The sequence below is a fragment of the Dryas octopetala genome, chromosome 1, assembly GCF_963921425.1.
Source record: "Dryas octopetala chromosome 1, drDryOcto1.1, whole genome shotgun sequence".
NCBI classification, from domain to species: domain Eukaryota; kingdom Viridiplantae; phylum Streptophyta; class Magnoliopsida; order Rosales; family Rosaceae; genus Dryas; species Dryas octopetala.
In genome coordinates this window covers 9,570,267-9,597,296 of record NC_141366.1, presented here as the reverse complement: position 1 = coordinate 9,597,296, position 27,030 = coordinate 9,570,267, and the positions used below count along the sequence as shown (strand labels likewise).

The 27,030-nt window shown below is 37.1% G+C and overlaps 4 protein-coding genes across 4 annotated transcripts; 1 reads left to right on the top strand and 3 right to left on the bottom strand.

Moving 5' to 3' along the window:
• Window positions 1-3,826: 3,826 nt before the first annotated feature.
• Window positions 3,827-15,688, top strand: EMB1135 (RING/FYVE/PHD zinc finger superfamily protein). The gene is made up of 32 exons (XM_086237405.1): window positions 3,827-4,458; window positions 4,804-4,869; window positions 5,055-5,228; window positions 5,311-5,441; window positions 5,639-5,715; window positions 6,879-7,060; window positions 7,216-7,293; window positions 7,531-7,663; window positions 8,473-8,533; window positions 8,794-8,875; window positions 8,950-9,078; window positions 9,202-9,345; window positions 9,439-9,538; window positions 9,620-9,751; window positions 10,099-10,169; window positions 10,244-10,416; window positions 10,547-10,640; window positions 10,783-10,880; window positions 10,967-11,102; window positions 11,289-11,395; window positions 11,921-12,016; window positions 12,137-12,224; window positions 12,324-12,435; window positions 12,674-12,791; window positions 12,873-12,996; window positions 13,069-13,146; window positions 13,232-13,350; window positions 13,560-13,613; window positions 13,704-13,806; window positions 14,288-14,416; window positions 15,055-15,166; window positions 15,284-15,688. Exons 1-32 carry the CDS (start codon window positions 4,003-4,005, stop codon window positions 15,313-15,315), a joined length of 3,789 nt encoding a protein of 1,262 aa, XP_086093531.1. The 5' UTR covers window positions 3,827-4,002; the 3' UTR covers window positions 15,316-15,688.
• Window positions 15,689-15,760: 72 nt separating this feature from the next.
• On the bottom strand, window positions 15,761-17,878 carry MC4 (metacaspase 4). Its single transcript, XM_086237415.1, has 2 exons — window positions 17,347-17,878; window positions 15,761-16,830 (listed from the first exon to the last, which is right to left on the bottom strand). Exons 1-2 carry the CDS (start codon window positions 17,690-17,692, stop codon window positions 15,914-15,916), a joined length of 1,263 nt encoding a protein of 420 aa, XP_086093541.1. The 5' UTR covers window positions 17,693-17,878; the 3' UTR covers window positions 15,761-15,913.
• A 1,178-nt stretch (window positions 17,879-19,056) lies between these two features.
• LOC147297536 (peroxidase 7-like) lies at window positions 19,057-20,460 on the bottom strand. The gene is made up of 2 exons (XM_086229680.1): window positions 20,203-20,460; window positions 19,057-19,806 (listed from the first exon to the last, which is right to left on the bottom strand). The coding sequence occupies exons 1-2, from the start codon at window positions 20,458-20,460 to the stop codon at window positions 19,057-19,059; spliced, it is 1,008 nt and encodes a 335-aa protein (XP_086085806.1).
• A 1,602-nt stretch (window positions 20,461-22,062) lies between these two features.
• LOC147297535 (17.8 kDa class I heat shock protein-like) lies at window positions 22,063-22,749 on the bottom strand. The gene has a single exon (XM_086238803.1). It carries the CDS (start codon window positions 22,516-22,518, stop codon window positions 22,063-22,065), a length of 456 nt encoding a protein of 151 aa, XP_086094929.1. The 5' UTR covers window positions 22,519-22,749.
• Between the last annotated feature and the right edge of the window lie 4,281 nt (window positions 22,750-27,030).

The window sequence follows — 27,030 nt, the reverse complement described above, 5'->3', positions numbered from 1 at the left end:
TATACCCAGCTAGATTTGACCCCCTCTATTTTGAAAATTCCGATTATAACCCTTGGCTATTAAAAATCAGTTTTGAAATTTCATTTCTCATTTTCACTCTCTCACTCTCGCGTCTCTCCCCTGCTAGCGAGAACTCACCTTCGCCGCCTCTGTCACCGGCGCGTGGCAGCGCGTCCGGCGGCGGATGAAGGTGGTTTTTGGCCCGTTGAACTCGCATATCTCCTCTCTCTTCCCTTGGTATTCGTTTCACCCATAAACACCCCGAACATAAAACCCAGCCCGCGCACAGTGGGTCAACGCCAACGTCTCTCGCCGTTTCCGGCCACTTCGCGGCCCAACTCCGGCTCAGAATTCTTCCTCTCATCGAGCTCGTCACGATGGTGTGCTCCGATCATCGATCCATTTGAGTTCTCGCGTCACGTTGAGCCCATGATGATGGTTCGCATCGTTGGCTTCTCCGGCGGTTCTCGGGCCCATTTTGGTGGTGTTTTCCGTCGATCCAGGTATCAATCTTTGTCCCCTCGACCTGCTCTTGCTATTGGTTGGGTTGTTTTAACTCAAATCTTGGTTTTCAGGTTGGGCTGCTGCTGCCACTGCTAGATCTGCCACTTGTGACGGCGGGTTGGGTGTTTTTTTTTTACTGTTCAGCCTCCTCCGAATCCTAAAAGCTCAATTTGAGGTCCGAAAATATTTTTGGGTGAGTTCTGTGATTTTATGTGTGTTGATTGGGGCTGGGTAACCACCGTGCGTGGTGGTCACCGCCCGACTCGGCCGTTGAACGAACAATTTTGTGAACCTTGTTTGATTTGTTGAACTGTCTGGTCTTAAACAGGTACCTCGGCGATTGAAAAGTGCAACTGAATTCAGTAAATTCAGTTTCAGTTTCTTTAATTAGTGCAACTGTGTAAATTCAGTTTCAGTTCTAGAAAAGTCAGTTTCACTTCCTTAAACAGTTTCAGTTCGTGAAACAATTTCAGTTTGTGAAACATGAGTTTTAAATGAATTTTGAATGAAATTATGGTTCTAAAATATGATGAATCAAATTTGCAGGTAGAAACAAATCGAGGCAGTGGTGACTGTCGTATACTTGCGACGCATGAATTGATATAATTGTTATTTTTTGTCATGTAAAGGTGTAACTGTTTTAGTGAAGTGTAACTGTTTTAGTAAATGTGTAACTGTTTTAGTGAAGTGTAATTGTTTTAGTAAATGTGTAATTGTTTTTTAATTAAGGTGTAATTGCATTTTAGTTAAGATGTAATTGTTTCATCACTTAATTCAGTTTCAGTAAGTGAATTTATAACTGAATTCTTCTATTCAGTGTAACTGAATTTATGTAATTCAGTTTTAATGTAATTGAATTCTTAAAATTCAGTTTCAGTGTAACTGAATTCTTGAAATTCAGTTTTAGTGTAATGAAATTCAATTTCAGTGTTTAATTTTAGTTTTAGCGAAATATTGAGTTTTAACAAAAACTTCAATTCTAGAAGAAAAAAAAAACAGTTTCACCAAAATTCAGTTACAGTGATGTCAGCGTGCGTCAGCATGTCTTGGAGGGGGGAGTGGGGAAAATTGAACTGGGATGGGTTCTGGAACTGTTTTCGTGGGAGAGAGGGTCTGAAACTGTTTTCGTGATGGAAATCGTGAGATATTTGTTTGTGGGTTTTTGGAATTTTGTGGGGTTCTGGCAATTTGTGAGCTTCCAACGGTTTTTTGGGCTGTGGGCTTGGTTAATGGCATAGATGTAAATTCTAGTAATTATGAAGCCTAAACTATTGGTAGGATGTGTTTAGGGTGCGGCTGGTTTGTTGGGTAATGGCTGGGGGCGGCAACAAATTTTTTGCTATAATTGAGTGGTATAAATTACGGACTATAAATTTTTTTTAATATAGGTGTAACTCATACACGTGAGTCTCGCGTAAGCGGGTCCTATTCTAATAAAAACTTCTCAAACAACAAGTGAATGAGAAGCATTTATTACTTCATTTCAAAAGTTAATTAATGGTTTCACTTCACAAGTGCACCTCATACCTTTCTTTTTTAAATGGATTCTCTTAGGTTTCACACATCAACTTTGTTATGTGAAATTGTGTCTAGAAAAAAAAAAATTTCTTGTTATGTGAAAGTGGCATTGAAGTAATGAGCATTAAAGTTAGTTCAAACTTCAAGTGGTAAGAAATAGTAGAAAAATTAATTAGAATTATGATATTAAAGATTCGATCCCTTTCAATGTAACGACATCATCAATATTTAAAGTACATAAAATCCAATTTAATTTTTAAATATATGTTTCAAGAGTAATGTTGTTGAGACCTTCCAAACTCAAAATGCTTAACTCAAAAATTTTAAAATAATGTTGTTTTGAATAAAAGTACACACTAAAAAAATCTATAAATTATCATATTTCAATTGCAACATAATTAGAAATGCTCTACCTATTTATAAATAAAAAATACATCCACGTCCAATCTGATTTCACTATTTGAGAGAGAAGATTGGATGTGGATGTATTTTTTATTTTCCCTCTCTAAACTAAAATATATATATACACGTTGAGGAGAATGTTGCAAGATAATTGAAATGAGCCTATCCATTCATAATTTCATATTGATTTAGTATGATACTTTTGGACAATAAACAAAGAGACAAAATAAGTGGTTTTAAGTTTATAATTAAGAGATTAAAATTCTATGATGTTCGTCCTTCTCTCACTCTTTCTACTTTCTAGTTGAGACTTGAGAAGACTCCGAAAAACTGTTTGACAGTGCGTCAGTGGCAGTGCACTAGTGCAGACTGTGCAGTGCCTTCTCATGGGCCAAATATGTCATATATGGGCTTTGATGCTACTTCTTGGATTAGGCCTCATTTTGGTGGCAGTGGCAGTGCTAGCTCAGCCTACGCAATATTACTAAAATAGTGAAATCAGAATTATGATATCATAATTGAAAAATATTAATGCACTGCCATACTTTATGGCTCGTGCATGTACTATAGGCGCCACATATTGTTACACTGCTGAAAACTTTTCATCCCACAAACATGAAAACCCACGTTCCAAGTTTCCATCCAATCTCTCCACCCTAAAATATCCAAGGGTAGTGGTGAGTTGGTCATAAGAAAAGAGGCAGTGGTTGGAATTGTTTTGGCTAGGATCAAGGGTGGAGTTATTAGTTGGCTAATATGGATTATAGCTCGGGTCACCCACAATAAAAAATTTCAATAATACTAGGGTATCTACTTTATTTTTCAAATTTTTATTTCTTACTTTATGTGTCATTACTTTCTTAAGCAAAATAGTTTTTTTATTTTTTATTTTTTTTAGTATCCAATATATAAATACAATGTAAGTTAAAAAATAAAAATTAAAAAAATAAGTTGAAATCTCTAATACTACTGAAAAAAATTTGTAAGTAAATTTTGTAGTTGACAAATTAATCTCAGTTTTTATCTCCAACTCACATTTTTTAAACTTATTTTGTTTATGATTCAATTGATCTTAATTCTCGATTTAATTCTATCACTTGTGAATTTGGTGAGATAAAACAATGATATGGTGGTGTGGTGTGGTATATATTAAGAGCTTTGGGGGTGAGGAGTTTTATAGTTAGCTAGCTAAAAGTTAGTTAGTTTGTGGATGTTATTATTCTTTGGTTTAGTGTATGTACTCTATAGAGAGCAACTACAAATTATTAGTTTTTTGGGTAAGATGGTTGATCACTTTGTTGTTTTGGGAAGGTCACGTGCCGTGTGCACGTGACTCGCTCAGCCTACAGTTAGATAAAGGAGAAATCTCAAACGTCACTTTGATCTCATTTTCTCTTCACCGAGTTTTTTTATTAAAAAAAAAACCAAAAACACACACAGACACAGAGAAAGTGGGAAACCCCGAAGTCCCAAACCCTCTCTTTGGCGCCTTAACCTCTCCTCAATCCCAAGCATTCATACCACAATTGAGGCCATTAAGCGAGCGCGAGAGAGAGAAAGTGAGGGCGGCGATCCAGTATGACGCAGCAGCATCAACCTCCATCAGTCCCACCGCAATCGCAGGGCGGAGGAGGAGGAGGAGTGCAGGTGCGGTGCGCCGGCTGCCGTATGATCCTCACGATTCCGGCGGGGGTCACGGAATTTGCTTGCCCCACGTGCCAATTGCCCCAGAAGCTGCCGCCGGAGCTGATGACTAGGGCCCAAGCCCACCAGGCCCATCACCAGCCCAACAAGAGCCCGGTTGTTTCATTGCCTCCTCCTCCACCTCCGCTTCCGCCGCACCCGGCGGCTCACGGTATCGATCCCACGAAGATCCAGCTCCCCTGCGCCAACTGCAAGGCTATCCTCAATGTGCCTCACGGTCTCGCTAGGTTCCAATGCCCTCAGTGTAACGTTGACCTCGCCGTCGATATGTCGAAGCTCAAGCAGTTCTTCCCACCCCGATTGCCCCTGCCGCCCGAGGAGGTCAACGAGGTAATTGTTTGACAAAATTGTTTGGTTTCCGAGAATTTGTGGGATTGTGAAAGTGAGAATTTCAAATGTCTGTTGTGCTGCTACTACTACTACTTGTAATACTTTGCTTCGTAAACACAGTCCTGTTCAATATTAGGGTTCATGCTAATTTTGCAACGTCTGTTTCAATATTTCAAATCTCTTCATGCTTTGGATGCTATTGTGGGCAGCTATGCTGTATTGGTAGCTAGAACAAGTAAAATGCCTATTGCTATTATAATCACGGATTAAAGTTCAGCTTTTTCAGAACCTTTTTAGTAGGCATATTTCAGAATATATTCTACTATTTACTTCTAAATATGCCAGGTTGCCATCGAAGTGGAGCGAGAAGAAGATGAAGGTGGCATGGTGGGAGAAACATTTACAGACTATGTGAGTGTTTTAGTTCTCTGTTAACAAGTACTATGCTTGACTTAAAAAAAAAAAGTTAACAAGTACTGTTTGAGTTTAATTGCCGGACTATTAAGTTTTCACGATTAGAAGTTCTATGTTTTGCTTTTCTTTCTCGGGAACCAGCATCTCTGATAAGTTTTATGTTTTTTTTTTTTTTGTTGCAGCGCCCTCCAAAACTATCCATTGGACCTCCTCATCCAGACCCTGTTGTGGAAACATCGTCCTTGTCTGCTGTGCAGCCACCGGAGCCCACTTATGATCTTAAAATCAAGGATGAGTTGGAAAATTTAAAGGCATTATCATGTCTGCAGATTGAGACATTAGTCTATGCTTGTCAGGTTGCTATTATTGGCACTCTTTTTTGATTAATTGTCAATTGTCTGCTCCTTCATTGTAAGATAGTATTGGTTTCCTTGACAGAGACACCTCCAGCACCTTCCAAGTGGTGCTAGGGCAGGATTCTTCGTTGGAGATGGAGCTGGTGTGGGTAAAGGTCGAACGATAGCAGGGTTAATATGGGAGAATTGGCACCATGGCATGAGGAAAGCAGTGTAAGTTTTAGGTTGCAGTCTCTGTGTGTATGCTGATGTGATACTTTTTTAATATTAGTAATAAAAATGTTTGATAATTGCTTTTTGTTTTTGCTGGTTGGAATGTCATAACTAAATATGTTGTTAAGATGACTTGTTATTTTTTTCAATTCATGTTCATGTTATGCTTTTCTCCTCACTGCATTGGTCTTATACAGGTGGATTTCTGTTGGTTCAGACTTGAAGTTTGATGCAAGAAGAGACTTAGATGATGTAGGTGCAACTTGTATTGAAGGTAAATAAATAATTTCTAATTATCTTGAGAGATACTTTATGTGAAGAAATTCTATTTTTTTTTTTTTTTTTTTAAACGATAAAAATTACTCATTAAAGTATCACAATGTTCGGATATATAAATATTTCATTTAAAATTAACATTGGTGGAAGCAATTAGAAGGATTAGAGAAAATGGATGTGGTGCAAATAATTTAAACAATTATGATAACTTTGCCTTGTTTTATTAATTGCTTGCTAATTTTCTTAAGGAATAATTACATTAGAAGCTAAATTGAACAGAACTTGCCGTATTAGACTGATTGGTTCCTTGAATATATTTGTGTTGCTTAACTTAACATATATTGTTTTTGTGTGTGTGTGTGTGTGTGTGTGTAAACATGCTTGGTCTAACACTTCCTGTGTATGTAAAAAGGATACTTTGCCTATCTAAACAGGTTGTGCTAAATCATTGATGTATGTATAAATTCTCATCCTCATCTTTCTGTATTGCATGAAGTTATTGCACAGTATGTTTCTGTGGTTCATGGTTCTGTTTTGAGGAATCATAATTTGACGATTTTCAAGCTTAATGACATTCGGAAATGCTGTGAGGGTGATTTAATCTGGAAGGAATTCAAGTTTAGAAATGCTAGGGAAAGCTGATATAGATGCAACTTTGGCCCAAAATTTTTTGGGGAAAAGTAAGTGGCGTATCTGCTTCCTAAATGTGTTAAAATATTGAGTAGGGTTGCATGTGGCTTTGGTGATAGTATGTCAGTAGACCGCTGTACTGAATTTATGCTTTAAGTCATGAATTTTCCTTATTCTGGCCAAGAATATCCATTTGTTCTTATTCAAATGTGAATGTTATAAAGTTGGAAACAGTGAATTTGTTCGATTATAGTTGGAAACTCTGTGATGTGGCTTGGTGTTGGTTGAACTTATTGGCATATCACATCACGTGGTAAAGGGTTTTGGTATCATCAAGTGCCCAAAAGAGAAAAGTACGAGAATACAAAAAAGATAAAATTTGCAGATAGAGTAGGGCACCAGGACTTGTCATAGTTACAGGTTGCTAATTTTGTGAATTTCCAAAATTCTCTAATTGGAATTAAGCTATTCATCCATGTGATAAGCTGTATGTTCCAGACCATTATTATTTATGTTTGATTTTGTTTGCAGTGCACGCCTTGAACAAGTTGCCATATTCTAAGCTTGATTCGAAGTCTGTTGGTGTCAAGGAGGGAGTTGTTTTCCTGACATACAGCAGTCTCATAGCATCCTCTGAGAAAGGTCGTTCACGTATGCAGCAGCTTGTGCAGTGGTGTGGATCAGGATACGATGGTCTTATCGTATTTGATGAGGTAGTATATTTTTGTTGTAGATGTTTTTATATAATGAACTTTAACTTTTTTTACTTCCAATATTCAATATTCAAGCTTTAATTGATGGAATAAAGTATTCCATGGTGTCAATGTGCTCTACGTTTTATTGCTAAAGGGCAATGGCTTCATTGTAGTGCCACAAAGCCAAAAATCTGGTACCTGAATCTGGAAGCCAGCCAACACGAACTGGTGAAGCAGTTCTTGACATTCAGGTTTGTCCTATCTGAAATTTTAAAATGCGGATACTGCATATTTTTATGTTTAAGTTCCTTGTTTTTTGTCGTTGTTTAAGATTGTATAGTTTTGTTTTTCTGTAATTTAATAGTGGATATTTTAAGATATTTGAGTTTGTAGAGTCTTAGTAGGGCATGTTGCATTTTTCCATGAGTTCCTTTTAGTCAGTTAAATTGAATCAGTTAACTTGAAATATTAATATTCTAACATCACAGGCTCGACTTCCTGAAGCTCGTGTTGTTTATTGCTCAGCAACTGGTGCATCTGAACCACGCAATATGGGTTACATGGTACGACTTGGTCTTTGGGGCCCTGGAACATCTTTTACTGATTTCCGCGAATTTCTAGGTGGGATTTTTGTTTACAGTACCTTTATATTTCTTTTTTTGTTTAAGGTTCAAATCTATAATACTCACTTCTCCTACCAAGTTTTATTTCTTTTAGGGTACGTTTACTTACATGGAATGGGAGTGAAATGAATGGGAGTCATTCCCATTCCACTATAATCCTGTGTTTACTTGTATTGGGGAATCAAAAATGTAGTGGAGTGATTCCCATTCAGCTGTTTACTTACATTTGGGAATGAAAAAAGTTGATTGGGCCCACTCGGAGCCCAAGCTAAAAATGGGGAATCATTCCTCAATATGGAGGAATTCCATTGATGAGGGAGAACTTGGTATTGTGATTCCCCCATGAAGGGGAGAACTTTTCCAATCAATGACTCCTCCTCATTTGTCTCCCACTCCTCTTCTTTTTCATTCTGCATTAGTAAACATGGCCTTATATATTTGGTATTGTGATTTGTTATGAAAGTACAGAATAGTGGGTGACAATAATGCACACTATGATAACTGCCGAACCTAATAGTAGGCATCTGTAGTTGCCTTGAGGAATTCATGGTTTTATTGGCAAGAGCCATTTCTAAAATTATTATCATTCCGTTTGTGTGGGAAATTGTTTCTTTGTATATAATATGTGAATATTTAGATGTAAGCCCTCTCACCCTTCTCTCTCCCACCAACCTATACATACCAAATGTCTCACTTTTTATACTTTTAGTTCTGAGTTTCCAGATACTAGAGCATAGATTTATCTTTTTTTTTTTCTTTTCTGAAAATTAGAAAATAGAATCTCTTCTAACAGCATATTGTTTGTAGGTGCTCTTGAGAAGGGGGGTGTTGGAGCGCTCGAACTTGTTGCCATGGACATGAAAGCAAGGTAACAGGGCTTAAATAATTACATGTGAAAGATTTATTATGAGAAGAGACTGAAGACCTACGTTGACTCAATTTGTGGACTTGCATGTTAATGTTAAATCAGATATAGGCCGATTAGATGTGCTCACTCTCAGCTATTGTGCATCTCATCCATCCCTATATGATCTGCTAACTGAGATGCAAGTCATTAGAACGCTATCCGCTATTATGAGATATATATGTGTGTGTGTGCTTGTTAAATTATGGTGTTCAATATTTCAGGGGGATGTATGTATGTCGTACTCTTAGCTACAAAGGGACAGAGTTTGAAGTTGTTGAAGCACCACTAGAAGCTGAAATGATGGTATAATGTACTCATGTACTTTTGAATTTTTTAATGATTTGTAGGTTGCTTAAGTTAAGTTGTTGTCTTCATAGGACATGTACAAAAAAGCAGCAGAATTTTGGACAGAGCTTCGAGTGGAATTGCTATCTGCTAGTGCATTTCTTACTAATGAAAAGCCCAATTCTAGTCAAGTGTGGAGGTTATATTGGGCTAGCCATCAGGTATCAAATATTCTTGGCTCTTGGATGTTTGACAGTTTACATTTTTTTTATGTTTTCTAAAATTTTTACAGTAGCTTTTTTTATTGGCCTTTTGTTGCTATTTGTTTTTTCCATCTGTTGCAGCGTTTCTTTAGACATATGTGTATGTCGGCTAAGGTGCCTGCTGCCGTAAGACTAGCTAAGAAAGCATTGATGGAAGACAAGTGTGTGGTTATTGGCCTTCAGAGTACTGGGGAGGCACGTACTGAGGAAGCTGTGACCAAATATGTGGGTACATGGGTTTTTCTGATGTACTTGGTTTTTTATTTGTACTTAAATTTTTTAATCTGTTTTCTTCTTGTCATTTCCTTGCTTGAGCAGGGTCTTGAACTTGATGATTTTATTTCGGGACCTCGAGAACTGTTACTGAAATTTGTTGAAGAAAATTATCCTTTGCCTGAAAAGCCTGAACCTCTCCCAGGTATTTATGCGATTTTATACTATTGCTTGCTTATTGTTTATTTTAATGTTACTACCAATTTACTTTCTTGAGTTGTAATAGGAGAAGAAAGTGTGAAGGAACTTCAACGGAAGAGGCACTCAGCAACTCCTGGTGTTTCAATGAAAGGGAGAGTGAGGAAAATTGCAAAATGGAAACCGGCAAGTGATGATGAAAGCGATGAAGAATCTGAAAGTGAGTGCTTATGACAGATCTAATGCATTTATCTTTGGACCGTTGTATAACTTTTATCTTTGGTATCTTGATGTTCTTCACTGAAATTTTGCTTGCAAACATGTCATGTGATTTTTATTTGGGTTTTTGTTGTCTTTCCATAGTTTTGATTGGGTGCATCTTTTTTTAGGCTGTTTGTGGAATGCACCTACGGCATATCCATTGCATTTTTTCATATAGTTTTTTATGTCTTTCTTTTGGGGCATTTCTACTTCAATTATGACCCTTTTTTTTTTATGTTCAGTCGAAAATGATACAATTTCTGCAGTACATGCTTTCTTATTCAAAGTTTGGTTTCACCAATGCAGCTGATTCTGCTCATGAATCTACTGAATCTGATGATGAGTTTCAGATTTGCGAAATTTGCAATGCTGAGGAGGTAATTCCATTTCGCATGGTAAAACGATTTGAGCTCTTGCAATATGCTACTTATCTTTTATATACTTACTGCAGGAAAGAAAGAAATTGCTCCAGTGTTCCTGCTGTGCTCAACTGGTCCATGCTGCATGTCTTATCCCACCTGTGACAGATGTAGTATCAGGAGATTGGTCATGCCATTCGTGCAAGGAAAAAACAGAGGAATTTCTTCAAGCAAGACAAGCCTATATTGCTGAACTTACAAAGAGGTTAATTTAATGTTTTTTTCCCTTAAGAGTTTCATGTTTTTTTAATATATGGTATGTTGGCTTTGGCTGTTTTTAGTTTTGTAATTTGCTTAAGAGTGTGTCAATACAAGTTTCATAACCTTGTTATTAGGTATGAAGCAGCTTTGGAGCGCAAGTCAAAAATATTGGAGATCATTCGTTCTTTGGATCTTCCAAACAATCCTTTGGATGATATCATTGATCAGGTAGTTGAGACATTCTCTTATCCCTCTCCCTCCCTCTCCCTCCCTCCCTCTCTCTCTCTCAACCCTAAACCTCAACATGTCTGTTTACTGCTTACTTTCCTTGTTGACCAACCCGAGTTTTTTTGTTTGTGGGTGGGGTCAGCTTGGAGGCCCTGATAAAGTAGCAGAAATGACAGGCAGGCGTGGTATGCTTGTGAGGGCATCTAATGGAAAAGGTGTTACCTATCAGGCACGGAACACGTGAGTTATGGTATTTTTTCTCTCTCTTACCTATTTTCAACTCTTTTTAAGTTTTCTAAATTACCTCTATGTATATTTTGGTTTAGGAAGGAGGTTTCCATGGAGATGGTCAACATGCATGAGAAGCAGCTTTTCATGGATGGTAAGAAGTTTGTTGCCATAATTTCTGAAGCTGGGTCGGCTGGAGTTTCTTTACAGGCAGATAGAAGGGCTGCAAATCAGGTATGTCTATCTTTTCTAGAACCTTAGCTTCTGATCACTTGCTGGTTTGCAGCTGAGTGAAAACTGGATGTGTACCTTTGCATCATCTGTTCTGTTCCCCCCCCCCCCCCCCCCCCTCTCTCTCTCTCTCTCTCTCTCTCTCTCTCTCTCTCTCTCTCTAATTGCATGCGTTTTACATTTTAACAGAAAAGAAGGGTGCATCTTACTCTGGAACTTCCTTGGAGTGCTGATCGAGCGATTCAACAGTTTGGAAGAACTCATCGGTCAAATCAAGCATCTGCTCCTGAATACAGGTGGATAGATACTACATGTGTAATTGGTACATCAGTATTATACTGGTAGCTAAATTAGTCTGGACTTTTTTTCTCGTGAACTTTAGTAGAAGGGTTAAAGAAGATGGTCACCACTCTCTACTGTTAGATGCAAGGGATTGTCCACTAAGTCAGTACACTTTGGCTCATTAAAGTGACTGATTGACAGAATAAGATCTAGATATCCTTAATTATTGAAATCTCAACAGATGCAATGGAATTAAACTGATGTCTGAGTTGTTTTGGTTGAATTTATGGCCAAACAAAGTAACGAACCCAGCTTGTGGCTTTATAACCAAATGTGTTTCTGTCCCCTGAGAATCAATAAGTTCTTCACATGAAGAAGATTATTTTCTAACGTTGCTTTGGCGTTCATCATGTATCATTTTCTGAGAAATGTGATTACTAATTAAACAAATTGGTGTAAGCTGTGACAGATATGAGTACCATGCATGGTTAGTGTTTTTCGAAGTTGCTGAATTAGTTTATCCACCATTTCCTTTGCAGGCTACTATTTACTAACCTTGGTGGAGAACGTCGGTTTGCATCCATTGTTGCAAAGAGATTAGAATCTCTTGGAGCACTAACACAGGGAGACCGCAGGTTAGTTGAATATGATTAAAGTATATTTTTTACTATTGAGGTATAAGAATATGAACGGTAACTGTAGTTTTATCCTGTGATTCATTTGCCTATCTAATTATGTGATTTGATGAATTGCAGGGCAGGCCTAACATTAAGTGCTTATAATTATGATAGTGCTTATGGAAAGAAGGCGTTGGTGTTGATGTATAGAGGAATCATGGAGCAGGTTTTTGTGAACTTCTGTCATAATTTAGTTACCTCCACAATAAATTTCTAGATGTAAAAATTAAATTTTAATGGAAAATAACTAGAATTCAGCTTTCAGGATTCTCTGCCTGTTGTACCGCCAGGTTGTTCATCTGAAAAGCCGGAGACAATCCAAGATTTTATTGTGAAGGCAAAAGCAGCTCTCGTGTTTGTAGGAATAGTTAGGGATGGTAATTTTTTTTTGGAAAAATTATATCTTACCATGCTGGCTAGAAAATTAGTGCAAACTTTAGTATCCATTTTCTTTCTTCTCAGATGCTGCAAGTTATATTCTACATTTTTGGGTCATTATAGTTAAATGATTGAAAATTTTGATTTTACATGATAGTATGTGATAGTACTCTTTCTTTTAATTTAATACTCTATTCTTCTCTTGATGACAACTTCTACTTCCTGTGTATGATGTAGCTAACGCTAATGGGAAAGATTCTGGCAAGATCTCTGGCCGTATTGTTGATTCAGACATGCATGATGTTGGACGTTTCCTTAACCGGATTTTAGGATTGCCTCCTGATATACAAAATAGGTCCGTGATATATCAATTAAAAAGTGATTTCCTTATTGCAGTTAGAAATGGGCTTAATATGCTGACACCACTGAAACACAGGCTGTTTGAGTTATTTGTTAGCATTTTGGATCTTCTTATCCACAATGCAAAAATTGAAGGGAATCTTGACTCTGGGATTGTTGATATGAAAGCTAATGTTATAGAGCTACAAGGACCACCAAAGGTTAAGTTTTTTGCCTAACTTTCTCTTGTTTGCTCTACATGTTATATGGTATTGACTTCCAATTTGTTGCAGACTGTTTATGTTGATCAAATGTCTGGAGCTTCAACAGTGCTTTTTACGTTTACCCTGGATCGTGGAATCACGTGGGAGGTACTTTTATTTTTCCACATGACTACTTGAGTGGTGGTTTTCACTATGTTAATTCATCAGACAATTCCAATTTTGTGTTTGTTAGTCTGCGAGTACCATGCTTGAAGAGAAACAAAAGGATGGGCTTGGTTCTGCCAATGACGGGTTCTATGAATCTAAACGGGAGTGGTTGGGGAGACGCCATATCATATTAGCCTTTGAAAGGTAATACAGTTGGAGTTTGTTGTATGTATTTTTTATTTTGAAACATCGATTTTTCTGCCAATGATTTCTCTGCTTATTAGAATGGTGGGTCAACTAGTGTTTTAAGTTCTAAAAAGATACATTTAAATGTTTAAGGCTCTTTTACTTTAATTAGTGAAACATGCTGCCTGGTTTCCTGTTTTCATTGTTTTACCTCGAATGTTTTTCAGTTCTACTTCTGGATTGTATAAGATTGTCCGTCCTGCTGTTGGAGAGTCAATAAGGTACCAAATTTATAGTTGCCGTGTTTCCTTACTCTTTGTTGTTAAATTATTTATGTTTCACTTTCACCCACTTCTTGTTCCCTTATACAGAGAAATGTCCCTGGCAGAACTTAAAAACAAATACAGAAAAACATCAACATTGGAGAAGGCTCGCAGTGGTTGGGAAGATGAATATAAAGTTTCGTCCAAACAGGTGTTGATTCTTGATGAACTTAATTTAATATAGCTGTAGAATTTGTTTAGATGGTTAGCCTCATTTTGGTACAAATAGTTGCTATACTGCTAATATAGGACCAGCTTTCTATTAATTTTTAATGTGATAGTGAGGATCTATATATTTTATATATTAAAACACAACTATACTTTTTTCAAGATTAATGAAAAAACAACTATTGCATACTGTTGGACAACTTGGACCAATTTGTTCAGACCTTCATGTATAAATATGTTTACCGTCATGATCATTGTAATATATTTGCTGATTGTTATGTCCTTCACATCTCTGGCTCTATCTTTCTCTCTTGAAGTTTTGGATATTTTCTTGCATCAGTTAAGAAGCTCAAATCTGCTACTCCTGTATAACAATTTATATTCTAAGCTGATTAGCTTAAAATTATTTAGCTGTGCGTTCATATCTCTCTTGATCCCATAGCTTACTTCACCTTTACTCGCAGTGCATGCATGGTCCCAATTGTAAGCTTGGCAACTTCTGTACTGTTGGCAGAAGACTGCAGGAAGTAAATGTTTTAGGTGGCCTCATTCTTCCTGTCTGGGGCACTATTGAGAAGGCTCTTTCTAAGCAGGTAACTTGTTTTCATCTGCTGCGTAATGAATGCAACTTGGCTCTAATCTCGATGACCTAAATTTTTTAAAATGCCTAGACTTCTTTCCATTGTAGAAAACCATGAAAATTACTGTGTTACCAAGTGTCCGTGTTGCATTTAGTTGTTTCTTAATAATTTATTTTCCTGGACCATTCACATTTAGGAAAAGTACAAATCAGCATTTCTTTTATAATGGTGAGTAAACTTCATCCATTTGTATAATGATTTCGTGGTAAGTCATCTTATTTGACTTTTATGGGTACTATCTAATACCATTTAAGAAAGAGAATATACACTGAAAAGTGTGGTGAGATGTTAAGCATGCTCGTCTCCCTCACTCAGTGCTTGGGTTCAAGTCGCCATACCTTCACACAAGGCTCTGGGATCTTGTGTGACAAACCATTAGGGAAATAATATGGTGAAATTGACATTTTCTTAATAGTGAATGAGAAAAGCACAGCCTCAACCATTTTAGGATAGAACTCTGATCAAAAGAAAAAATATCATCTTAGAATAATACAGTTTCAACTCTTCTGGAAACTGTTTCATGTTGTGGGGAGCTTTTAATTACCGAAATTGAAATATATTACTGACAACTTTTATGACAATCTCTACAGGCCCGGCAAAGCCATAAGCGGCTACGTGTTGTGCGCATAGAAACCACAACAGATAACCGGAGAATTGTTGGTCTCTCTGTCCCAAATGCAGCAGTTGAATCCGTACTTCAAGGTCTCTCTCTCTCTCTCTCCATTTTTCTTGTTATTTTCTCTTCTCTTCTCTATTTTTTGTTGCTCTGCTTAGTGTCCTTGACCAGTAAAAGAAGAAAACAATCAAAACATGTTACAGATTTTGCATGGGTTCAAGAAATTGATGATTGAGATGACGGAGTAGTGATTTGCTCAAGCTGTAAATTTTGCTGAGTTGCTCGTATATGCCGCGATAATCTTGGAAGCACGGGAATATAGTTCCAGAAGTAAAGGCAGAAGCCAAATACCTAAGAAATAGAACAGAAATTTTTCTGCACCTTGTAATGCAACCGTGCAGTCATTGATTTTGTTTTTTTTGTTTCTGTCAATCTCCCATGGCTCCAATTTTTTGCCTTGTAATTTTGTATATTGTCGACATTGTTATTGAAGGCAATAGAAATTAGATTACTAGGCTGTCTTGGTTGTAGTTCCGCTGGAACTATTTTGTATCATTGTCATACAGTTATTCAAATTGTAGATGAAATAGAAAATCCTTTTTGCTCAAGATCATTCTAATAGTAGATGAAATAGAAAATCCTTCATGTTAAATAGCATTCAAATTAAAAATCCATGTCAATAACTTTCAAATAAAAATCCTTTATGCTCAAGTTTTCATTGAAAAGCCAAAATAAAAGCTGAAGCACTGCACAAAGTACCCCACTCTCGAAATTAAGCACAGCACAAAGTACCTCACTCTGGAGATTATTTATTATTGTAATAAACTCACAAATCAGCACACAAAAGGAGCATCGACGTGATGGTCATGGCAGTAGAGTCCAGGTCGCTGAGCGAAACCCTGCCTCTTCAGGACCCCCCTTGCCCTGTTAACAAGCTCTTGGTTTGTAATTTCACCATCTGTTTCAGAGAGTATGGTCTGAATTGCATTACTTAGAGCTCCATAAGCTTGGGCTGCATTTCCCGAAGGACTGGCATCGGCAGAGGTTTGGTCTGTCTGGCAGCCACTGATAAGAATGCCACCATCAGGCATAGAGCGATGGTTTGCTCCAGCATAAACCTCTTGTTTGCTACCTATTTCTGTCTCTAAAGCAGGCTTTGCATACTCATCATTATCTTCAAGCTTTTGTTTAAGAAACTCTTGAGCCAGGCTTCCAACCTTCCCAAAGAAGCCACTGTCTCCACCCTCATGATTTTGGATTTTGTTCAAAATGACCTTCATGAACTTCTTCACCTTAGGACTGGCATCTTCTCCGAAAACATCAAAAAGGGTTGGCCTCAGCTTCCCAACATCAATGTCATTCTTTCCTGTTTTCTGCTTGAGTACATCTATCAGAACTGAGAGTGGCAGTTCTCTGCTTTTCACATAGCCCCTGACACCATGTCCAATTTCCACCTCCCTGTCCTCAGTCTCTTCTTCTTCGTCATGTAGATGGCGGCGCAATCCAGAAGGGATGTGGATTCCTCGAGACTCGAAAGCATCTTCCGCCTTGTCCTTCAGAAAGCTCTTGAACCCACCAAAACCGGAGCCAGAGCCAGAGCCAGAGCCAGATTCACGCTCTTTGCCCCTTGTGCTCTCCCCTATCTGCTCTTTAGATTCATCAATGAGACCACCGCTGTGGCACGAATCTGATACAATTGTCAGCCGGCAACCTGCTGGCAGCTGGTCCACAAATCCCCTGAAGTCGTCATCTGTTACAAACACATTCCACAACTATTGTGAACTTGTATTATCCACCCAACAACAAACTACGCTAACAATCATATATGGTCAAAGTAGCATACAACTTTGGGAACATGATCGTTTGCTTGTATATTATATGTCCATATTGTGTTTGTGTCCAAAACTACTTCCCGAATCAGAGTTTATATTGAAAATATAATTAAATGAAAGCACGAAAAACATGGTAAACAGACATGCCCCAGAACCCAAGTCATTAAAATGATCATCCAGATAGATTCATTGACCAAAACATTTTGGATCAGCAAGCAAGATCTCAATTGCCCTAAAATCATCAAACCCTTTTGTTTGGCCAGAGAAATGATCAATTCTGTTCTAAAATGATGAACAGAAGACAAACAAACATGACCATTCCTATAAATCATCAGACTCAGAGATGATTCAAAACAAACACATCAAAATCACTTCTTTCACAAAACCCAAAACTGGAAAATCCAAACTTGTGATGACGGAAAGAAATGAATGACCTGTGATGAGGTTCATGTCAGTGGGGACGATGCACTCATCATAGCCAGTGTCGTCGTCATCACCAGTCTCAGCCGGAAGGCGCGTGCCATGGCCACTGTAGTGTACAAAGAGAACATCACCGGAATCAGCCGATCGGATCAGGTTGGTGATTGCTCTGCGAATGTTTCGGCCAGTGGGCTGAGTGTAGGAGTCGTCGGTGTCAATCAGCACTTCGATGTCGTCCTCAGAAAACCCATATCGATCGACAAGGCACCGGTGCATCCGCTTCACGTCGTTAATGCAGCCTTTGAGCTCTGCCTTGGTTCCTTGGTAGTTGCACCCAATCACCACTGCCTTCTTTGCCATTCTCACTCACTCACTCTGTTTTCACTCTGTTTTTTTTTGTACGATTTTGTTTCTTGGATCTCTTTTTTTATTGCTTTTTCTTTGTACCTTTTGGATTTCGATTTCTGGGTTTTTGATAGAAAGAAGATTATATTAGAATCGGAGGGTCTCTCTTGGGATCTTCTCCTTGATCTCTTGGACCAGCAGGTTTGCTTTATCATCTAATATATTATTTGGGTTGTGGTGGACTGGTGGGGTTATGCTAATAATTAGGGGTTTTTTTTTTTCATACTCAACTTAAAAAAAAAAAAAACTAAAATGATATTGATGTGGGGGCACGTCTTGCTTACTGTTTACATACTCAGCATGTAAGCATTTGCTGGATAATAATATATTGCCATATTGGCACAAATTTAAAATACATCTTTTTGGAAAAGTTTCAACTCTATAGTCATTTTCCTCAAATGACATTAGAAAATTTATAGTATCATCCTCATACAGTTACTTTCTTACTTTCATTAGCATTGCCTTCTTACTTCAATCAAAAATTCATAGTATCATCATGGGATGTGAATTCACGTGAACCATACATTTGTCCATGTTTTGAAAGTAATTTTATATATTTCTTCTTTTCATTTTTATGAACACCAGGTCCAGGAAATAATACACCACTAGCAAGACAAAATATAAAAACTAAGTCAAAGTTGGAGGAAAACAAAAAGAAAAAGGGTCTGGCAGAAATTGACACCCTTAGCTGCCATAACAGGGTAAATTACAGCTTACAAGACTACTGCATCACAAGGTCTACAAACCAAATGATAAGTTGTCAAAAAAAATTAAGGATTAATTATGCCTATAAATTTGGATTCTCAAAACTCTTTTTGATTCATTTTATCCTTAAATTTGCTTCATTCCATTGAATTGTTCTTTTATTTTCTTAAATTAGTTAAGTGTTTACTTGATTAAAATTTGTTAGCCATCACGTTAATTTGACTAAAAATGATGAACTTTTCATTGAAGACTAAACAATTGAATGTTCTTTCAATTTGTTTAATGAATCAATTATTTGGAGCCAGTGAAAATTTTGTGCTTGGATGTGTAATGTGTCTACTCCCATTTACATAATAATTAATAAGATCATAACAGATATGAGTCATCGTATGACATTATTATTTTTATATCTTCTTTAATATAAAATACAATATATCCGTGTGAATTGATCATAATACAAGAAAATACCCTTGTAGAATCAAACCTACAGACTCTGTAAGATTTTGTGACACATAAATCCAAGCTTCATCAACTTAATAAAATGCAATTATCTTTTCAAACTGGTAAAAGTAAAATGAAAAAACATCATGGGCTTGTTGACAGATGACACCCTTTTAAGCATTGGCATAATTGCAGTTCACTCGGATCTCACCCTCATTTGGTCTTGTAAGAACTTGGACATTTCCAAGCTTCACCATTGACACTGCAAACTGGCTCTCAAAAAGGAAAGGCTGAGATGCCAATGCAGCAACAAATGGACCAGTTCTCACATCAGAGTTGAGCAACTGATCTGTAGACAACAACCCCAACTTCTTGTGCAGATTTGAGTAGTACATTGTGTCAAATGTCTTTGGGGTTATGGCATCAAGATAGATCAAGTCCAAGTCATGTTTGCATTTCTTCTTCAAAAAGATGTTCAAGTACATGGCATTGAGTGAAGGGTCAGGCTTTCCGGTGCCATTGAAGTTTGAGAGTCTCTGCTTGAAGGCATAGCAAGAGCTTCTGCCAATGGTGTGTGCCCCTGAGAGGGTGACCAAATCAAGCATGTTCAAGCCACGTTCTTGGAAAAATTTAATCAGTACAGTGATATTTTCATGGCCCTGAGGAACCATGTCTGCTTCTTTTGAAATGGAAATGCGTCCATCTTTGCGCCCAAATGGGACTTCCCAAAATGGACCTCCAGCTATAATGGTGGCATCTCTAGCAGCAGCAGTGAGAATGTCAGCACAGGACACTGTTTTAGGACACTGCCTTTCAAGCTCTGCCTTGATGTCATCGATTACTTCGAAACTTCTGAGTGTCCTGCTGGAAAAAGCTCTCCTCTCACTCCCTCGATGGTTGAGCAAAATTGATGCATCGCAGCCCTGCAATGCAAACACACGTATTGTAAACAATCTAACAACATAACACTACAAATTGTCTTGGTAGAGAACATTTCCCTATATGAATACAGCCTTTTTGTTTTGAGTTAGATGACTTGTTACATACTCTATATCAATATCAACCATTGGATGTCATACTCGTCTGTAAGTAAGAAATCAAAACTATATATAATTTTGTCACACTATGAATCTGAATCACGCATTCAAAAAATTCACTTGATCAATGATTGAGATGGACAGTCTAACAACATGAGAACATATTTTATATGAATACGGGGTTCAAGTTTTCTAGGTGACTTGTTATATACACATTATATGAAAAACTGCTTCACAAATGCATTAACTTTATAGTTATTTTGTTCAAGCATGCATGCTTACCCTGACAGCACAGTCATGGAAGTGCAAGCGAATGATACTAGCAGCCAAGGTGAAGTCCTTCTCGATCCAGTCTCCCACTTTTTGCTGAATGATGCCCTCAGCTTGTGGACACGTTTTAAGATAGTGACTGAAAGACAGATAATCCTGGGCAGCCAAAACATTTGGCCTGGGTTTAGTGGCAGCCGATGATACATTAATACTCATGAACAGCTCCAATACAACAAGGAGAACAAACAAAGTAGAAATGCACAACTTCATGTTTAATTTCTGAAGAAAACTTGTACTGCTGTTGGTATATGCTAATTAATTTTCTCAGCCTTGTTTTATACATGGCTCCAGAAATTAATTAGTTGATGTGTTGCATGTTGGGTTTCAAAATACGTGAGAAGCACTCTGCCCCTCTCAGCACAAAAGGTAACATGTAAACATGTAGCTTTGAGAGTCTCATTTCAGCTGTTGATACTATATTCTAATTCATGGGGTGTCTGAGTCCACCTCCCAAGAGGAAGGTCCTAGTGGAGAAAAACCCACTAGGGAGGGAGTGAGAAACTCCAGCACAAACTACACCTGGACCAAATTAATTAATGCAAATCAGCATCTTCAACATTAAGTGTTTACATTATTATTTGACAGACCATCTTATATTTAAAGCTTCTCTCATATTCCACTAAAACAATATAATAGGCTGATCAGTACTATTCTTTAATTGCTGAAGCGTGTTGAAAAAATCAAGCATTTTGGTATTATATTATTAGATGAATGGGATATCCTGTGAAGCATCCTAGTAAACAGCATATATATAGTTCATTACAACTTTTCCTTCTTGATGGGAGTAAAGCGTTTCTTTATGTAAAACATGGAGACACGGTCACTTTTCACTTTATGTAAGTAGGATTGCAAAAATTGACAGCTTAGCTAGTGGAAAGATTGTAAGGGGATTGAACAAAAAAAGATGTATATTGTAAGGGGGCATTGCCAAATTTATTAATTTCCTCAAATGTTAATAAAAATATGAAATCAGAGTTATTATATCCATGGCATAGCCATATGGTATTATATATTATGGCTACATTAGGTTGACATCAAGTCAAAATATATATACAATAACTTAAGATTGGCCTCGGTGGCGGACTGAGAATTTTTCTTTAAGAATGTGGGAAAATAACACCAACTACATACTTCAATTTTTTTGAGACATTTCATCGAGTACTTGTCCTCACTCTAAGAAAAATATCAATAAATAAATTGAATAGCTCGAATAAATTAATGAAAATTAGTTTCCTGGGGTTATAGATCCCATTGGCCCCTATATAAATCAGCCAGGACCTTCTATATTATTTTTTATTTTTTTCAATTTCATGATATGGGAGCCCAATCCCAACAAACTACAAAATGACCCGAGGCCTAGCTACACCAATGACCAATCTGGTCCTTACCCAATATCAGTAAGTGGAGGTGGAAAACAGTAAAGCCCAAATCCATCATAAGATCCAATTTTCGGCCATAAGTTCTGAAAAATCCAGCATAAAAAGCCTTTAGAAAGATTGAACATGGGTGCAAAACACATTATGTCTTTCTATTCATTTGTTGATAATTAATTAGTTTTAAACATTTGTGGTGCAATCATCTTTGGTCAGTCATGCCTATATGAATCTACTATTAGCAAGTCAGTCATGGAATTAATAACCAAGTTGCAAAAGAAGTAAAGAACACACCATTGATATTAAACTAAAATTAATAGTATTATATACAACACAAGCACCACAAATTCACACTCGAACAATTAATCATAAAGCAAAATTACATTCCCAAATCACAAAAACACAGTTTTTGAATTCATATTGATTAGAAGGGTAGTGTTTAAGCTTTGCAGCACACAAAACGGCCAAGTCCTTTGGAAACATGTCCTTCTTCATCCCCTGAGATCTCAACCTTGTTGTGTTTGGGCTTTTTCTTCAGGTCCTTCTCCTTTGGCACTGTGATGACTAATACCCCATCACGCATTGAAGCTTTAATCTCCTCAACCCTGGCATTTTCAGGCAACCGAAAATGCCTTGAGAAACTCCCACTTGTTCTTTCTCTGCAGTGCCACTTTTCATTCTTTGGGTCCCCTGCAGGCTCTTCTTCCTTTCTCTCAGCACTGACATGAAGCACTCTGCCTTCATGCACTTCAAGCTTTACATCCTCTTTTGTAAGGCCTGGAAGGTCGATTTCAAAGATGTGGGCATGTGGGGTTTCCTTCCAGTCCATGTAGGTGTAGCCTACATCTGAGTTGAAACCTCTGAAAGGGTCCAAAAGAGACTGTAAGAGTGACATTCTTGATTTTCTGGGTCTTTGTTGTTGCTGTTTGGTATGTGTTTGGAAGAGGGCTGATTGTTGTGACAAAGAGAGAAATTGGAGGGCTTGAGAATTGGAGCTTTTGGGTCTTGTTTTAGTTGTTTTGGTATTGCAAGTGATGGGTTGGTTAGTTGTCTGGTAAGGGTATTTAAATTTGAAGGAAGAGGAGACAGTGAATTCTTGAAAGTTCTGGATTTTGGTAAGAGTCTATTATTGCTTCTCTAGAGAAGAATGTTGGATGGATTTTGTTGGGTCCACTTCACTGTATGCCTTTTTAGATAACAGATAGGCCTGGAAGTCAATGTTGGAGAACTCTCTGGGAGAACCTGGAAATGGTCTTACAAGTTCTGTTCAATTATGAGTTTTAAACTTGTATCTTACTAGAGTATCATATCATATCATATCTCAACTATTTCTATCATAATTTTAGACAATTTTGTGGAGAAATTAGCATCCTGTTACTAACAGGTGAGTCTCATTTCTATTAGACATTAATTTAAGAATATGGTTTTTTTAACATAACTGTCACGCACTATTAATTAATACAAAACTTGTTATAAGATCTAAATTAAATTGTCAATTTCTCGTAAACATTGATAGTAGCGTTTCTTTGGCAATTCTTGTGCAACTTGTACTCAAAATTTATTGGGAAATTTTGTGAAATAATCTTTTTTAATACCAAACTTATTTTTTTGACTCTCAGTTTCATATTTAATCTTTTTTTTGACTCTTTTGGCTATTTTCGAACAAAATTATTAGTGCTGCAGCCAAATAATCATTTTCTACTTTTTTTACATGTCGACCATGTGCGACTACAAGTGTGTTTTGATCCAAAAAAATTAATTTTGGAAGCCAGAGTCAAAAATGTAAGTTTTGTATTAAAAGAAGTTATTTCGCAAAATTTCCCAAATTGATTGTGCAAGGCCCTTTTCATGGTTTTGGAATCAGATGGTGTTGATCATTCTCTCAAGTGTATATGGGCTTTCCATCAGCAAAAGCAAGATGACTAAGACCAATGCAGCCTTTCCAACTTCTCCATCTGACCCAATTAAGATCAGCCCATTTACAGCCTTAAGGAAGATTAATTACGATCCAAATCATTATGTAAGGCCTGGGCTTGGCCTGTAGAATTTCCAACGTAAATCTCACCAATTTGTTCTAAATAATTCCTAAATCATGGCCATAAAGACAATTCATGTGTGCTTAGAGAGTCATATAAACTTTTGAAATGTGACATCTATATATGTTAATCTCTTTTGTACTACTTCACCATCTCTATTCAATAATGTTGATGCATAAAAATTTAGCAAACTTAAAAAAAAAATTGTATTACGTACACTGGTACAAAATAATAGAATTGTACTTCTCTATCTTTTTTTTTTCTTGGATCATGAATTCTTGATCATGATTAGAGGTGTCAAACGGGTCGGGCCGGCCCGAGCACGACACGGCACGGCACGATTAAAATAGGCACGGCACGGCACGGCACGATTAAATGAGCCGGGCTGGGCCGAAGTTTTTAGCCCATCGGGCACGGCACGGCATGAGCACGACACGGGCCAAGCACGGCACGAGCACGGGCACGAAATGGGCCCGAATTAGGCACGACTATTTTAACATTGTTTTTTCTATTTTTAAAGAACTTTTCAACAAAAATATTCAATTTTCATGAAAAATAATGTTAATATTTAATTATAAATAAGAAAAAATATCATAAGATTAGTTTTATCACCATAAAAAATAAAAATAAAAATAGGTCCGTGGGCCGGCCCGTTTAAGGCACGGCACGAGCACGAATGGCCCGCGGGCCATGGGCCGTGCTGGGCTTAGATCTTAACTATATGGGCCAGCCCGAGCACGGCACGAAAGCACGATGGACTCAACTTAAACGGGTCGGACCGGGCCAGGCCGGCCCGTTTGACACCTCTAATCATGATTCATGCATGATGATGCTGCACTAATAAAAACAAGGTAATTATCCTTTTTGTTCCCATGGGCATATGTCCTCTAGTTGTCTCCAGTACTCTTCAATGCAAAACTAAATATTATCTGCCATTAATTTCGTCCGTACAATAATGCATATTATATATCTATATATATATATATATTTGAATGAGTTTTCTCTTTTCCTCAAATTCTACAAAAGTCATCATCCATGAAAGTGCATGCTTCATCTATATTCTCTGTGGCTGTGAATGTGTCAGAAAGTGCTTCATATTCTCTGCTACCTCTGCAAATGCATCTGCGTACTAGCTTGAAGCTTCATCATAATGACGGTGAATAAGATTAATATACATGAGCTTCACTTTTCTTTTTCCTCTAATTTGTGAACGAAATTGGAAGTTTTGTTTTTGCTCCAACTTTAATATTTATGTGCTGAGATAATTTTCATAAGATTAAGACCATTTGTATTATTATAAGGCTGACTTCAGGTAGCCAAGTTTGACAAATAAATATATTAGATATAATGACACAAAATAATTAAGAGAATAAAAAGAAAATGATTAACTAATTAATAAGACCCATATTTTTCTTCTCAGAATAATTTATTTTGTTGAATTAATCACTTTGTTTTTGTGATGAATGTACTTATGTAAATAAAGCAAATGCTAACAACAGTCGTTTATGTATATATAATATATGAACCGTTTTTAATTAATCGTTGATGTAAGTTCTACAATGAGTTTTATACACATCAACGGTTAAGAGCCTTAAGGCTGTTGAAAGCAACATATATGTGAATAAACTTTCCTAGGATTCATAAGTCTGCAATCTGCATACATGTAGAACTTGCAGTAGTCCTAGTTTTCACAGCTAGATAGAAATTACATTTTACGTACAACAAATTCAAATTCCAACCCTCTGCCAAAAGTATCCACTAGAGCATCTCTTGGGGAAATTAAAAAGAAGTAAAAACTAGAATATTATTGGATTCATATATTATTCAAGATCAATAATAATATATAGAAGCGTACAATGGAAACTGAATGATTCAAAAGGCAAGCCTCTGGGAAATGACTAAAAAAAGGAAGAATACAAAGATGGAGTAGAAGTAGAGCACAAGTGGTTTGTATATTGGAAGTTGTCAGTTTTGTATGATTTTGCCTTGTTTTGTCTGAAGAAGATAACTAATTATTGCTTAGATGTCGGTTATGGATCACATGGGATGTCTCATTGCTGGTAATATTATAGCTCATATATATATATATATATCTATAAGTTAATGCTTTCTCTTCGAATCACACATTCAATTAAAAGTTAATTTAATCAATGACTCAGATTTACAGTCTAGCAATATAACATTGTTATGTTGTCAAACTGTCTCATATATATACTGTCAAAATTTAAAAATATATGGTCTTGAAGAGATTAGGAAAATGTAGGTGTAGGTAAGGGTGGTAGTTCAAATTCATCAAATCAATCATCATTAATTACGCGGAGAATTCATGTGGTGGGGAATGTGATATGTAGATAGACATTACACAATGCAATTGTCCACACCAAACCCAAATACAAAATTGCAATGTAAACTGAGGGGAATAGAAAAAGGTTGATGCTTTGTCATCTGTTATTAAGGATAGGGGCTTATAGCATCCCATGTAGGTAGGTGTTCTTTTTCCGTGTGACATGCTTTTGTGTACCCAAAACTTGACCATTCATGGGGGTTAATTCTTTTAATGTGATTTGATTTGATGGTTAGGTTAAAATAGTTTGTCACAGACTGACCAAAATGGTATGAGAGATCAAACATCAAAGTGCTTCTGCAAGTCCAAGTTTCAATTCCTGAATCCTGACTTTTGGGACTACCCTCACTTGAAAGCAAGCTTTCAAGTGCTCTGAGGCTCTCTGCGACTCTGTGAAAGTCTGAGGAAGCTAGCAGAGCTTAGCTTGTAAAGGGTCCACATACAATCAATGAGAAGCTCTATAATAATAGTTTGAGTAGAGTCTCATTCATTTCTGATGACTTCATAGAACACTAAATTGTGTGCTACATGATGACACAAAGTCATCTGCTTTATTTATTAATTCAAGGTAGCAAAGGGCTCAAAATGACAGTTTATCTGCACTTTAGACATTTGATAACTACAACTGCTACCATGACAGCACCATAACTTAGAGACCATGGTATTCGCTTCAATAAATGCTTGGACTGGGATCACCGATCACATACAGGAATTAAATAGAATGGATAATATGGTTGAAAGATGTCATGGTTTAATGGTAAAAATTTGCCTCTACAGTGGTACTTGTGTATACATGTATAAACCTAAAGTTAAATCCCATCAAGTACTGCTACTGCAGGTCATCAAATGTTAACATTCCTTTCTTCCACCCCACTCTTCTCTTTGAAGTAATGCCCAAATGAGGGATATAAAATATAAATATGGTGTAAGTTATCTATGTGAGGACTGAGGAGTCTGAACATGACAGCCCTGCTCAGTATTTTGCTAGTGCATTCCTTCTTGGTGATGTTCAAAGCCCATCTTCCAA

What these genes read in the sequence shown, in the direction of transcription:
- EMB1135 (XM_086237405.1), top strand. Translation starts at nt 4,003, where the DNA reads ATGACGCAGCAGCATCAACCTCCATCAGTCCCACCGCAATCGCAGGGC. An exon ending in GAGAAACATTTACAGACTAT is followed by an intron (nt 4,870 to 5,054) that starts GTGAGTGTTTTA and finishes TTTTTGTTGCAG; the next exon opens with CGCCCTCCAAAACTATCCAT. An exon ending in AAAGCCTGAACCTCTCCCAG is followed by an intron (nt 9,539 to 9,619) that starts GTATTTATGCGA and finishes GAGTTGTAATAG; the next exon opens with GAGAAGAAAGTGTGAAGGAA.
- MC4 (XM_086237415.1), bottom strand. Translation starts at nt 17,692, where the DNA reads ATGGCAAAGAAGGCAGTGGTGATTGGGTGCAACTACCAAGGAACCAAG. An exon ending in TGACATGAACCTCATCACAG is followed by an intron (nt 16,831 to 17,346) that starts GTCATTCATTTC and finishes TGTTTGTAACAG; the next exon opens with ATGACGACTTCAGGGGATTT.
- LOC147297536 (XM_086229680.1), bottom strand. Translation starts at nt 20,460, where the DNA reads ATGAAGTTGTGCATTTCTACTTTGTTTGTTCTCCTTGTTGTATTGGAG. An exon ending in TCCATGACTGTGCTGTCAGG is followed by an intron (nt 19,807 to 20,202) that starts GTAAGCATGCAT and finishes TTTGCATTGCAG; the next exon opens with GGCTGCGATGCATCAATTTT.
- LOC147297535 (XM_086238803.1), bottom strand. Translation starts at nt 22,518, where the DNA reads ATGTCACTCTTACAGTCTCTTTTGGACCCTTTCAGAGGTTTCAACTCA.